The 14,946-nt window shown below is 35.8% G+C and overlaps 1 protein-coding gene across 1 annotated transcript; it reads right to left on the bottom strand.

The window, feature by feature from the left end:
- Positions 1–9,463: 9,463 nt before the first annotated feature.
- LOC125202303 (putative homeobox-leucine zipper protein ATHB-51) lies at positions 9,464–11,527 on the bottom strand. The gene is made up of 3 exons (XM_048100682.1): positions 11,257–11,527; positions 10,654–10,964; positions 9,464–10,061 (listed from the first exon to the last, which is right to left on the bottom strand). The coding sequence occupies exons 1-3, from the start codon at positions 11,354–11,356 to the stop codon at positions 9,801–9,803; spliced, it is 672 nt and encodes a 223-aa protein (XP_047956639.1). The 5' UTR covers positions 11,357–11,527; the 3' UTR covers positions 9,464–9,800.
- Between the last annotated feature and the right edge of the window lie 3,419 nt (positions 11,528–14,946).

The following is a 14,946-nucleotide window of genomic DNA, read 5'->3' as shown; positions in this document are numbered from 1 at the left end:
AAGGTTATTTTCTTAGAAATTTCGTGGTTGGCAACACCGTCCGAGTGTGGGCGAAGATACAATTACTTTTAATTTCAGTTGTTTTGCTGGTTTTTACCGTCGAACTTCACTTTTGGGAGTCGACCTTGTTGTGGATGATACTTATTTGTCTTTCTGTTTGTTGATCTGCGTTTAGCAGTTAAATTTCAAGTCAATTTGCATAGATCTCTCTGCTGTTAGTTTATTTCTTCAAATGTTATGTCGATCTCTGTTTATTTTGATGTTGTGGTGTTTGATATGGAATTTGGTGATAGATCTGTGGTTATTTGAGTATTCGGAGTTCCTTGTTTAAATCTGACGTGATGAAGAGTTTCTGTTGGTTGGAGTTCATGTCGGACGCTTGGATCCGGAGTGGATTTAGCGTCTGAGGTTGGATTCGACGTGTGGAAAGATAGTTGTTCGATGGATTCTGTTTTTCTTCTTGTTTTCTGTTTCGCTTCGTCTAGAGTATGCAGATCTATTAGGTTCTTCGTTGTTTATGCATTAATTTGATTTAAAAGTCAGTTGCTCTGTTTTAATTTCGCTTATGTTGAATTTCTTAAGAAGTTTTACGCAATTTGGTTGTAGAAGACGATGTCGCTGTTAGTTAGTACGAGAGTTAGTTATTCTGCCAACTTTTCGTTCGTACTTTGCTTTTTCAGTCATGGTCCCCACAGTAGGTTTATTTCCTAGGTCTAGTAGAGAAGTAGTTTTCTTAGATCAAGTGTCGAATAGTTAATTTCCTTTACTACGCTTTTTCATGATTTTTGCCTAGGTCTAGCTGTTAGCTTAAGAATTTTTAAAGTTTCCCAAGTCAAGTTAATTTTGTTTTTCCTCAACCCAAGAAAATGCGTGGCAGCAGCCAACACCAAAAACACACCCAAATCCTTGAACATGAGTATTACGCATCCTTCTCTGTGGGATCGATCCCTACTTCCCTATACTAGGTTTAGTAAAGTGGTTGAGGGTTTTTGAAAGAAGTGCTCTGTGTGTCCGACGACCGGGATTCCTTGCGATCAACGAGTTCCTAGACCACGTGATCTAGTGGATTTGCTGGATCTAGGGAACCTGTTATTCCCTATTTGAATACACGCACACAGACCAAGGGCTTTTCATCGGTCTAAGTGTGAGAAGTTTGTTTTTATATAATATGTGTTTTGTGAGTCTGTTAGGTGTCGCACTAACTTAGCCCTGTTTTCCACTTCACGGAGTTAGTGCAAGTTAGTGTCAATTATATGTGTTTGTTTACTAGGTCTAGGAGTTAGTAGTAGTCAGTTAGTAGGAAATTATGTGTTTATGCATAACTGGTGAATAGAAAGCAAAGCCCCTTAGTGAGAGTGATTGAAGAGAGAATGCATGTCAACTTTGATGCCCTTTTCCTTAATAAATCAAAATCGGTTTGGATGAAGTAAGGACGATAGAATATGCCTCGACTAATCTAGTTGTGAAGCCCTCCATAAAAGTGAGTTATAAGCCTTAAACACTTCATACTAACACAAAATGAGAGGGCTGCCACTTGATGCTTAGGGAAAGAACTTAGAAGGAGAAAATTTTTGGTGATAGAAGTAACCTCTCGGGCCTAGGGGAAGGGTACTGGAGGTATAAGCTGGACGAAGTCCAGGGTCTAAAAAGGGAGGAATAAACTGGAACAAGGTCCAGATAAAAAAAATAATATTAATGGAGTTATAAGCTGGAATAAGTCCAGGGAGGTATAAGCTGGACGAAGTCCAGGAGGGAAGGAGAAAATTATAATAAGAGCTAAGACAGGGGAACTATCTGACCCGAGGCATCAGTGGTATAGCACTATAAAGAGCGAACGATCCTAACATCCCTGGTGAGGAATGAGTGATCGAGCGAATCCAACAGTTAGTGAAGTTAGGGGCTATCTTGACAAACTGACAAACCGATTAGATAGAAGAAGGGAAGGGGAAGATTCGGAGACTGTAGGTTCTTGAATTGACCTTAATCTTGTGGGGATGGCTGCTAGAAAATGAACCAGTTTATGCATTTATATGTATATGTGTTAATATGTGTTTTTATCTGTTTTCTTTGTCTAAGTCCTTAGCGTCTAGGTCTAGTAGTTTGAGTCTTTTTCTTTTCTCTAGTAGAGTCGGTTAAGGGGAAACCATGCATTGAAACGTGCCTTATTCCTTTTTCTTGTCTTCATACTTGAGGGCAAGTATGGTTTAAGTGTGAGTAGTTTGATAAGGCTCGTTTCATGCATCGGTTTAGGGTTAAAATTCTGTGCATTTGGGGCGCTAATGTGTGTTATTGAGTTCAGGTGCGTAGTAAATCTGTCGGACCCAGGAGTTGTTGTTACCTGACCTGGCAGATGCAAAAGAGATGAAATTGAAGCAAAAGTCAGAAGTCGTCGTTCGGACCTGGGAGAATCAAAAGTTGGCGACAGGAGCAGAATGGAGCGAGAGCAAATTATCTTAAAGAGTCTTACTCAAGGGCAAGGGCGTAAAATCACCGGAGGGATACCCTAGGGATCAGAGCCTCACATATATAAAGAGCTCAACCTTGAAGAACGAAAAGAATGGGTCAACAGCCACTTCTGCACTTTCTTAGCTCTAGCTTTCGTTCCATGCTTTAGTTCCACACTTCAAGTTTCTCATTTCAACTGCTGTGCACTTGGACATGGAGGATTCTGGCCACCGTGGTTCTCATCGTCATCGTTGTTATTTTGCTGTGTAACACCGCCTCGTGGAGGCGAAGAAACAATTTTATTTGCTTTCGTTTAGTACCTTGTTGGTTTTAAGTTTCGCAACTCTAGTTTCTTACTTTGATCTACTGGATTCAGACCTATTTCAAGTTATTATGGAAGTTTATGTTTGCTTTTGGTTGAATATCTCTGAGTTTATGTTCATCTCTAGTTTTTAGCTCTCGTTTTTGTTTGTTGTTGGATGTTTGGAGCTGAGATCTGTGTTTGTTGTTGGAGGTTGGGAATTTGCATATGAAGGTGTTTGGATTTGTTGAATCTTGGTGTTTCGGAGTTGGAGTTTCGCATATTTGATGCTTGATGTTTACGTTATGCATGATTATGGCTATTTACTTTCTGTTTCTGCATCCTTTAGGTCCAGTAGCGTAGATCTGTTAGTTTAGGCTTTAATTTCTCGTTTTAAGTCTCATTTTAAGTTTAGATTTAAGGTTGCTCTGTTTTCATGGTGTTTAATACCCTGTTTTCTCTGCTATTCTCGTTTGGTTCCCGAAGAAGATGAAGTTGGTGGTAGTTAGAACCAGATCTGCTTTATGTCAGTACTTTTCTGCATGTACTTTACTTTTTCTGCATATCTGCTAGACCTGTTAGTACGATCTACTTTGTCTCTTTTACTTTTCTGCATGCTTTTCCAGACCCTGGTAGTTTAAGGAACTTGTCTTGCTTTTTCACTTTATGCTTGTCTGTCCAAATTAGGAAAGTCTGTCTAGTTAAGTTTACCCCAAACTTGTCTTAGAACTTTAAAATATCTCACTTTCTCTGAGTCATGTATGTTCCGTACGCTTTCGTTTCTTAGGTCCAGTAGGTAGAGTAAAGTTCTCCTGATCTCTTAGATCCAATAGGTGAAGTAAAGTTTCGCTTATCTCTCAGACCCAGTAGTTTAAGTTCTCGACCCACAAAAATTGCGTGGCAGCAGCCAACCCTTTCCCAAAACATCCTCAATTACAGTTCCGTGACACTTGCTTCCTCGTGGGATCGATCCTTTACTTCCCTGTGCTAGTTGTAGTATAGTGGGTTGAGATTTTTGAAGGGACAGAGTGCACCCAACGACCCCTTTCTGATAAGTCTCATGGTTTTCTAGCTTCTGAAGTCTAGTCGAATCCTCTGGACCTGTTAGATCGAGTGACACATATCACAGTACAAACCTGCACTGCACTCTTTGGACCTGTCACCTATCTCAGAAGATTGTTGAAACCAAGAAAGATAAAGTTTTTTCGTTGGTTTATCGTCTGATTGAGTTGGTATTAATCTTACCCGTAGCGACTGCATCTGTTGAAAGAGTATTTTCAGCAATGAAATTTGTCAAGACTGACTTGCGGAATAGGATGGGAGATGAGTGGTTGAATGACAGTTTGGTAGTATACAATGAAAGATCCATCTTTGCTAGTGTTTCTAATGAAAGAATCTTCAAACGTTTTCAAGATATGGATACCCGTAGAAATCAGTTGTCTCGGTTAACAAATGCTAGAGCTACTTGAATTGTAATAGACTTTCATTTTGCTAAAAAAACATATTGAAGTACTCCGTATTATATTTAATATTTTATTATTTTATTCCGCCCCCTCCGTTTTTTAATTCTGGATCCGCCACTGGCTGCTGGAGTTTCCATCGCCAGACATTTTTTCACAATTGGAGAGAAGAATATGTGAGTGTGTTTATGTGTAAAATGGAGAATGGAAGAGGACGGAGTACTTATAGAATAATAAAAGAAAAATAAAATAAAATTTTTTTTTGAAAAATTCAACCATTTGCAACGGTCATTTGACCATTTAATTTTTTTTTCGAATTTAAAAATAAAAAAAATTTATGACGTCATAATTCGACGTCCACTCGCGGGCCGGCGAGTGGGCGTCACGCCATCCGCCAGCGCACGCCACGTGGCCCGCGCGCGTGGCGAGAAAGCTCGAGGCCGGCCCCTTCCGCGCGCGACGAGCTGTCTCGTCCCGACGAGACGAGTTCTCTCTTGCAACGCGGTCTCACCGCCGCGGTGGCGAGCCGCGCTGCGGATGCCATAACTATAGAGAATTGAAATGCTGAGCGACTAATAATGAGCGACAAAAGAGCGCCTCTTTATCTGCATCACCTATTCCTTCGGTTTTTCTTAATCTATGAAATTCCCCCAATTCAATCTCACCTATCTTCTTCAATTCCAAAATCCACTCCATCAAAATAAAATTGAAACCAAAATTACCTCTCTTCCAAAATTCTATCGTCTATTTCCAAGTTATTTTCATGGACAATTTAATTTTATCACAATCAAAAGGTAAGCTATCATCCAAATGTTTCTGTTCTTTGATGAAAAGTATGATAGAGCAGAAGATGTATGCGGTCTTTTTCCTCTCTCTTTTTCTTTCTCACTCTCATTGATGAACTCTTTTCACAACTTATTCAATAAACACTCTTTTCTCGTTTTTCCTTCAGCCTAATTTCATAACGAAGTTTGTTCATGGTTAATCTAAAAGTTGGATCTTGGCTTGATGAAAATTGAGAGTTTTTGTAGTTTCTTTTTAGTTAATCTGCAAAGTTGGATCTTGGCTTGATGAAAATTAAGAGTTTAGCCGTAACAGAAAATTAGATTAATTGAATTAATGTAAATAGATCGAAATAAAGTTAAGTAGAAATCAATTGAAAAATTCACTGAAATCTTTAAATTGGGGTAGCAGATAAGGTGGGAAGGAAGAAATAAATTATTGTTCAAAAGAATACTAACATTAATCGGAATTCACAATGAAAGAAACGAAGTTGGAACGAGGAATAAGAAATCAATGGAGATGTGGATCTGCACTGTGTTTTGTAGTACTGTATAAGAATTGAGAGAATACTAATGTTAGAGTTTCTTAATTGAAAAATAAAATAAAAGGGAGTGGAACAGAAATGGATGGAGAGAATCTCGTAGTAGATTCAATTTCAGACTTAGGAGAGAGGCGCTCTTTTGTCCCTAACAATTAGTCCCTCGAGATATCAATTCTCTATAACTATATACTATTATGAATATTTGTTTTTGCGGAATAATTTTTCTGAAATATTCCCTCCGTCCCATTCAAGATAGTCACCTTTCCTTTTTTGTTTGTCTCAATCAAGATGATCATTTTCCAACTTTGGAAATAACCTGCTCTCTCCTCTTTCCTCATTAAAATATTCAACTATATTTTTCCTCTCTACTTTATTCCACCTAACAACACTTCCTAAAATCTCGTGCTACTCAAGAATGTGGTCATCTTAAGTGGGATGGATGGAGTATATAGTAATAAAGCTAATGTTTGAAATCAATTAGATTATGGAAAGAGAAACATTTATGGGGACCATTAAAAGAACAAAATCAGGTGAGTCGGGTGAGTTTGAATTACCAAAAAAAAAGCGTGTGGAATTGGCATGGGCCAACGGATTAAGACCTTCTTTTGGCTGTCGTTGAATAATGGGGTTTTGATTATTGAAGACAGAGTTAGAAGACGCATCTTAGCCAGTGCAATCTGCGCTGTGTGTGGCCGCTTTAGAGAGAGTCGGATGCATATGATTCGAGACTATGTGGATGCGAGAAGGGCGTGGGAGGGAATCCTCAAGTATGTGCGATGGTGCACGATCTTTGGAACTGGATGTTGGCATATTTGGAAGAGAGATGTGGTTTTGTCTTGAATTGGGAACGATTGGAGTGGGTAAGTGTCATCTCTCTAGCCATTATCATGGCGAAAAATATTGAGGATGCACGACTTGTACCATAGTAGATGAGAAAGTTCCTAGAGAGCCGATATTAGTCTCTTGGAAGCCCCCTCCGCCGAGTATATTGAAATTATATATTGATGCATCATTGAAGAGTGAATCAAGACAAGCTTTGGTGGTGGCGTAATTCGGGATGATATAGGGCAATGGAGACATGGATTGGTCGTGAATATCGGGGTATGTTCTATTATTTTGGCTGAAATTTGGTGTATTTTCCGTTGGTAGGAGCTAGCAAAGACACTTGGAATAAGAGTGTTGGAGGTAGAGAATGATAACTTTGTAGCGGTTGCTATGACACTCGGAAAGTTTAAGGTGTCTGTTAGTTGCAAGGCTTTAGTTGGGAGGATTTGTAAATTAATCTCAGAGTTTGACTCAGCAGTAGTGCGCCATGTGCATCGTGAGGGGAATTTTGCGGCGGACTTCTTATCACACCATGGGGGGAGGAGGATGGGGGTGGATGCTTTGGGATCAACCACCATCAAGTCTTAATATTTGGCTTCTTCATGTTAGATTAGGCATTTCATATTGTCATTAGTTTATTTTCAACTCAGTCTTAACCCGCTTTTTTTTTAAAAAAAGAACAAAATGAAAAATGTAAAGAAATAACAATTTAATAATCATATTGATATAATTGTGTCTCTTTTTTTTAAATTATTCATATTAGATCACCTTTTAAATGTTAAAAATGACGAATTCCGGGAAAAATGACTTTCAAATATACTCAACTCTAGTGCTAATATACAGTATCCCACGCACAATTTCCCACTAAAAATTCATACTATCGAAAATTCCCTAGTTTACCAGTTCATCCACCTCTGCATGAACTGCGGGCTCAGCCGGTGTTAGTCCCGACGAGGTCGAGCGACGAGTCTAAGAGATACATGAACAAGTCAGAGTTGAGGTTATAAATGAGGTGCAAGAGAAAATGCAGGAAGAACTTGCGAAAGTGCATGAGTCAAACTAAAAAACAAGATTGTTGCAAGACCAACTGCAGATCTTCAGTGAACAGTTCAACCAATTGTCAAGTGGCTAGTGTTATGAACTCCATTTGAAGTGAAACAATCATATTTTGAACTCCTTAACTAACTAACTTCCTTTGAAGTAAACCAATTTAGTATTGTGAACTGCCTAATCAACTATATTTTTTTTAAGTGTAAAATGATGTTTTTGTTTTATGCAATATTTGATTTTTGCTATTATTGTTTTATTATATTATAGTTTATTTTATCAATTTCGTAAATAATGATAATATAAATCCTATATACAGAAATTTTCGCAAATATCCGATCACAAATAAGTACTTGCACATTTCAAGTGAGGACAATTCTGAGTACTGATTAGTTGCTAGCAAATTTCCTAGCACACATACAATTAGGAGAATTTCAAGCACTGTGCTAGCAAATTTCCTAGCACACTCACACTGCTCTCGAAAAACTTTCAGATGAGTTTTTTTCCTAGCACACACAGTGCTCCTTTTCATGGTCGCTCTCGGAACTTCCTCGGAAATGTTTCCGACGAGCCATTTGCAAAGCACATCTTGTATATGGTTAATTCTGAGCACTTTTTGACATTTCCGAGCACAGTCGGTGCTTGGAAAAGGCCGACTTTTTTGTAGTGGTGGAACGTATAAAATAGGGTTTAGAGATATTGCGACTTAGATTTATTATCACTTTACTTTTCAAGTTTCTAACTTGTGCAATATTATAGTCTATAGACATTCTTTTTATATTTTAGAATTTGTCTATATAATTCGATATCTATATAATTTTACTACAAACTATCTAGATATTCACGTACATAATTCTACTATAAACTATCCAAATTTTACTTACTAAAATTATCTAAATAATTCTACGATATTTTTACTACAAAAATTAATTTTATTTTCTTTTATTCGGACAGTATTGACCAAACCTCTATGCCTGCAATTCGTCGCAAGGCTGTGGAATAAATTGGGAGTTTGCTCACTCGCCTCCCTTGAATTGGGAGAATTTGTTAACCTTTTGGCATCACTAAGGGTGCTTGTGTTAAGAAGGATCAAATGAAAAACTAAAGAGTGAAAGGTCTGCAGTCTGCACATCCACACACTACGTCTGATCAACAAGTGAAGAATGTTGAGCGAGAGAATCTAGCTGGATTGTTCATGGACTAAGAGCTGAGAGGATATTTTGGACTTGGATGCAAGGAGAAATCAACATAACATGCAACATGTGGTCTTTAATTACCAGATCATATATTGTTATGTTGTCACTTCATTTGATGAAATGTTCGTTAGCAGTTTGTTAGCATCTAGATCCTTCTATGTACGCTATAAATAGCAAACTAATTAAGTTTGTATCATCATCATCATCCTCATCCGATTAATATTCAAGTTTTACAAAAGTGATACAATCTTTTTTCCATTTATGTCTTTCGCTGCAAATCCTTTACTTTGGAGTTAGGACTATTGCTATTCACTCCGAACTGCATTTGATCTATAAAATTCTTCCCTTTTGGAAAATAGTGAGATTCAATAATGGACTGGCCGGTAACTGGTAGTTTTAAATCCATTGACGGCTCGATTTCTTATTTTAACGAATGAGTTATTATTTGATTTAATACTCATCGTCTGTCATGTTTCATGTATTATGATATACCCACGTACATTGATTACTAGTTGCAAATAATAAAAGCGGACCAAAATTAAAATGAAGTTATATACTGTTTGAAATTAACAACATTAAGTTCCCATTCTATGAAATAGATTAATTTGTTCACAACAATTAAAAGCACCATGTGTGATAGTGAATGCCCTTGACAGTGTTTAAATATTTCGCCAGTAAATTATTTCTATGCAGTTTTCACAATTATGTGGTTCATGAAAAGAGTCATAATTGCATATATAGAAGAAAAGACATGATATTGAAGATGATTCTCGAGCACATATATATCTTCTAACCCTAAATTATAAGCAAAAAAGCAAAACACTAACAAGATGAATTTTATAGTAGAATCCATGATATATAGTTGAAGCTAACAAATTAATACTTGTCATTAAAATCCCCCTAAATAATTCAATATTACTGCTTGTATTTCATTTCAGCGATACACAGTAATGAAATTAAATACGAGAAGTAATACCAAATATGAAATACCACACGAGAATAAATCTAAAGAGCCTCAACCACCACCTAAACAGATAAACAAACTAGTTAACTCTGCTAGTGGAGCTAAACCTCACCCTAAAAAGCACTTAGGTCGACCTAGCTACAAACTCTTAGCATTAGCATAACATGTTAAGTTTGAAAAGGAAGAATTAAGATGTACAAACAACAAGTCATTAAGGTGCAGCAGTAATTGAGTTTATTCAAGGACAAGAAGGCATAGAGGTAGCCCAGTAGGGAGGTATCATCACTGTATTATTGTACTCCTCCATGTAGTTGCACTCTGCCATCTGGTGGAGGCTACTCCCCGCCGTCATCCCCTCAGTCTCCACCACTGGATGTTGCTTCTCGAAGCTTGGAATCGATGTGCTTTCCACCGTTTCTTCTCCAGAAACGTCTGTGTAGCCGGTTGATACTTGTTTTTTTGCCACTTGTTCCTTCAGAATTGCCCTCAGAGCCATAACCTAATTTATTGAATGTCATAAATCTATTAGTAACTTTTGTTAGAAACTGTAAAGTGTCAATTAAGCTATTATCTAAACCTCAGTAGTTGATAGGAATTTATACAAGGAATATAATGATACATCACATAAAATAACTAGAAATCAACTTAGATCAATTACTCTCTGTGCTCATGTTATGACTGTCACAATAATATTAGTAATATATGAAAAAAACATTAATAATCATATAGAAACATTATTGCCGGTATAAAGAAGCATGGCTAATAATTTCTTTGGAGCAGAATGTTTCTACATGTGTATATATACATCTAGACAGCAGCTACTGTACATACAAACAATACTAGGTTCTAAAAGCATAAGAAATTATTTATTTTTTTACATAAAAAGAAATAGATAAATCAGACATGCAGAGAGTAAGTTCTACAAGTCCTTAAATAAAAAACATGAAAAATCAGATAATGACTTATGCTCATTAACCACATACAGTAAATACAGAAGTTGAAAAAAGCAATAATAGAACAAACATGCAGAAGCGGTTGAATAAATTAATGCAATTATAGCTAAGAATGAACAAGAATATGTGAGTAAGTACCTCCTGTTGCAACTTGTGCTTATCCCTAGAAACAGCATCGTACTCCTGTTTAAGCGCGTCGTACAAGCGCTCGAGCTGCTTGCCCTTCCATCGAGCCCTCCGGTTCTGGAACCAGACCGCGATCTGGCGCGGCTGCAGCCCTAGCTCCTTGGAGAGCTTCATCTTCCGGTCCGGATCCAGCTTTATCTCCTCTTGGAAACTGTTTTCCAGCAGCTCCAGCTGCTCGTTGCTCAACCGCTTCTTCTTCGGATCCACCATCAACTGATTCATGTTCTTCTCCATCATCGCATGTTGCTTCATTTCTACCCCCACTATAAAATAAATATGTTGGAGGATTTTTAATTTGGTCAATTAGTATCTATACATTAAGGCTCATGATTTTTCTTTAGGAGTAAATTATAACACTACAATTAAGCTCATCTCATCAGTTTATAATCTTATCAATTAATCCTTATTTAGGGTTTGTTAATCATGGAATGGAATGGACTGATCAAGTGTGGATTTTTCCAAAACATATGATAACAAGACTCAAGTGGAAGATGAGAGTTGGATTTTATTTAGAAACAATAGCTACTATGTCATGATAAATGAAGATATATATACCTGGGAAGTGGTCGAAGCTGCAGTTGTAGAGAAAGTTGAAGTTGGAGGTGTCTGGAGGTCGAGGAACAAAAGGCATTCGAAGATTACCATTCCAATCCATGCTATGTAATATCTTCTTTTCTAGAGATTCAACACACAAATTAAGGATGTGTTTTATCTGTTGGTTTGTGGGAGCACAAATTTATAGTATGCTACAAGGAAAGCACCGCCAAGAGTGTGTAGTCCAACAATGCGTGTGCTGTGTGTGAAGGAGACAGAGAGAGTTAAAGAAGGTGGCGTCGATCGGTTTGGTGAGAGGGATTGAAATAGAAATATAAGTAATGGCTCGGCCGTATTGGTATACTATTAGTTAATAGTTATTACCATGCCATCATCTCTCTCTAATTAAATTACAAGTTTGGAAGGAATACATTCATTTATACTATGTTAATAAGGCATGTTTTATAAAGTACTCCATATATTGAATATGTAATCATATGAATTATAGTATAGTATATGCGACAAAACAATATACAGCTCTAACAAAAAAAAGATATATATGGGGTACATCTACACATTTCACTCTTAGAGATGTTATAGTAATGGACTTGAAATAATAAAAAATTCAGCAAGCTACATTACAAATTTCAAAAGCTTTAATCAAGAAATTCAAGGGGTTGCCAAGAAACTAAAGGGATCCATTATATAATAGTTGTCTTCTCAGAATTAAGAATGACATCTTATACAAATGAAATGTGAGTATGAGATAATAATAGATGGAGATGGGCAATGCAACAGAGGGGAAATCTTTTATTTTTTGGAATGTGTTTTTTTGTTTTGTTTCTAACTTTATTTTGCTGGTTAATAAATGTCTTGACAATGGTACGTAGCACTCCGACATAGCAAAGATGCCTCTTTCGGAAAGAACCTCATTATGTCACGACCAATCATTTCATATATGTAGTTTAAGACTCAATACCAAAGATAGACTAAGCAGAATTGACATCCTTGTGATTGAAGATGAATGTTGTGTTTTTTGTAAAGACGCTGGAACACATTTTCTTAATTCGATTGAAGAATCCCTACTGCTATTGTGTTCGCTAGAAAATCTCCATTTGGCTACCCAATGAACTGACCAAGTGTCTTCTCTTTTGGACTTCGGAGCACTCTCTTTTGCAAATTTGGTAAGAAGTTGTGCATATTTATATTTTACTGTCATCTCATGATCAATTTGGAATATTAAGAATAAAAGTCTCGTTTTTAAAAATAGAAAGTTTATCTCTCATACTTTACTCACTTTTTTCTCCATATTTCTCTCACTTTACCTACATTTTCTTTCTTCTATCTCACTTTACCACTTTCAATTAAAATTCGTGTTGTCCACATATGTGACTGTTGTTTTTTTGGACGGAGGGAGTATAAAGGTTTTGAACCAAATTGGGGATTGAGAAGAAAATGCATATTTGATGCCTTTGATCGTAATTTAAAAGGTCGGTGACCGAATTTCTGGTGATAAAGATTCTCTTCCTGGTTTGGTTTGTGTGGTCTGTATTGGATTTGCTGCTTTGCTTGTTATCGTTTGTTTTAGTTGCTTGATTGAACTTTAAAAAGAGTTTTTACATGTATTAATCTCTTTTGAAACACGCACCTATAGTTATATGAGATGGATCTCGAATTTAATTTTATTATATTATTCTGCCCTTTTTGAAAGAAAAAAAAATTAAAGGGCATTTTAACATGATATTTGGATTCACTGAATGGTGTACCATGTATTCTAATCACATTGTTTCCCTCGTAAAAAAATACCAACTCGAGCCGTAAATAGCATTTAAAACACACTCCATTATTGAACTCACTTCAAAGCCAAAATCCTTCATCCGAGTAAAATTAATTACTGGCAAACTATTAGTTAATGCTACAAATAAAAAAAGGGAACATTTTTTTTTTATCTACAAACTTTATCAAAATATCATTTTAGGTCTGTGAACTTTGAAAATATCATTTCAGGTCCATCAACTATGGGTTAATATCATTTGAAATACTTTTTAACTATTTCCAAGTTTTTTTGGACAAAAATACCCTTGATACCTTAAAGGATATATATTTTTAATAAACTTATCTTATACTCATATTTTTTATAAATATCTTTACTATATATTTTTGATGAATTTTTAAAATATAATTTGACCTTCAATATTATCACTTAATTTTGTAATTAAGTGACATGCAAGAAAAGATCCTTATTAAATTTTTTATTATTAAAGAAAAGTTCTTTATTCAATTTTAAAATTCTTTAATATAAAAATTGAAGAAGCAATTTTACTTGTCACATAATTAAGTGATACTCCCTCCGTCCATGAATAGGAGTCCCGTTTTTCCATTTTAGTTCGTCCGCGGATAAGAGTCCCGGTTCATTTTTACCATAAATAGTAATAGGGTCTCACCTTCACCTAACTCATTCCACTCACATATCATTTAAAACTAATATATACAAGTGGGACCATATTCCACTAACATTTTTCCACCCACTTTTCTTAACATTTTCTTAAAACCCGTGCCGCCAAGGAATGAGACTCCTAATGGCGGACGGAGGGAGTAATATTGAAGGTCAAATTATATTTAGAAAATTCGTCAAAAATATATTGTAAAGATATTTATAAAAAATATGAGTATATGATAAGTTTATTAAAAATATATATCCTTTAAGGTATCGAGGGTATTTTCGTCCAGAAAAACTTAGAAATAGTAAAAAAGTACTTCAAATGATATTAACCCATAATTGATGGACCTGAAATGATATTTTAAAAGTTCACGGACCTAAAATGATACTTTGACAAAGTTCATGGACTAAAAAAGATGTTCCCTCGGAAAAAAAAAAAGGCATAGTTAATTACACGTACCAATTTGATTCCGTTCATTGCCATTAAATTTTAAGGTATTAAACTAATTTCAAAAGAAAAGTTTAACCTTCTCCTTTTACATTTTCAAACTCCCAATCATATAAAGTGGTAGATCATATAATCAACACCACTTATAACAAGACACAGTGAGTGTAACGATTATTTAATTATGTTTTATCTTATATAATTAAATCTAATTATTCGCTCTTTGAATATTTCAATTCAGAGTGAACTATAAAAAAATGTCTTTGGACTTGATCGTTGTTCGTTTGCATATATGTGATCCTGAACTTTAAAAATGTCATTTTGGGGTTTGTGGACTTTGATGTTTTGCTTGTTTTTTTTTCTTTTGCATATTATCATTTTTTGGACTGAAATGCCCCCAAGGCCGTAGAGGATATTTTTATATTCCATCTGTCTCATGTCACACTTTCTTGTTAGTTTGTCCCATAAGATATGCCACTTTTTTTTTTTAGAAAAAAAATTTCTCCTGTATTAATATAAATATAATATTTTCTCTCGCCACTTCTAAAACATCTCCTAAAATCTCATATCATTACTCGAGTGCGACATTTATTACGGAAGATAAAGTATTTTTCTTTATCAACTCATTTTTCTATAAAAAAAAAACTATTAACTCATTTACGTTGATTTTGATTTTGGTTGTGAGTTTAGGGGGAAATTGATTTGTTTTGTGACGAATACTTCAAAATATAAATAAATTTTTTGGAGCTAAATGAACGAGATAATCGAACTATCACAGTCCCATTAAAGTTGGGGGCCGAATAGAGGCGCCCTTTCCTATATCCCT

The sequence above is a fragment of the Salvia hispanica genome, chromosome 1 (assembly GCF_023119035.1).
Source record: "Salvia hispanica cultivar TCC Black 2014 chromosome 1, UniMelb_Shisp_WGS_1.0, whole genome shotgun sequence".
Classification (NCBI taxonomy): domain Eukaryota; kingdom Viridiplantae; phylum Streptophyta; class Magnoliopsida; order Lamiales; family Lamiaceae; genus Salvia; species Salvia hispanica.
Note: the sequence above shows the minus strand (reverse complement) of the source record. Positions and strands in the feature narration are given on the sequence as shown.

Coding starts and splice junctions, on each gene's coding strand:
- LOC125202303 (XM_048100682.1), bottom strand. CDS start 11,356: ATGGATTGGAATGGTAATCTTCGAATGCCTTTTGTTCCTCGACCTCCA. Junction 10,965..11,256: donor CAGCTTCGACCACTTCCCAG/GTATATATATCT, acceptor TTTATTTTATAG/TGGGGGTAGAAATGAAGCAA. Junction 10,062..10,653: donor AGCACAAGTTGCAACAGGAG/GTACTTACTCAC, acceptor TCAATAAATTAG/GTTATGGCTCTGAGGGCAAT.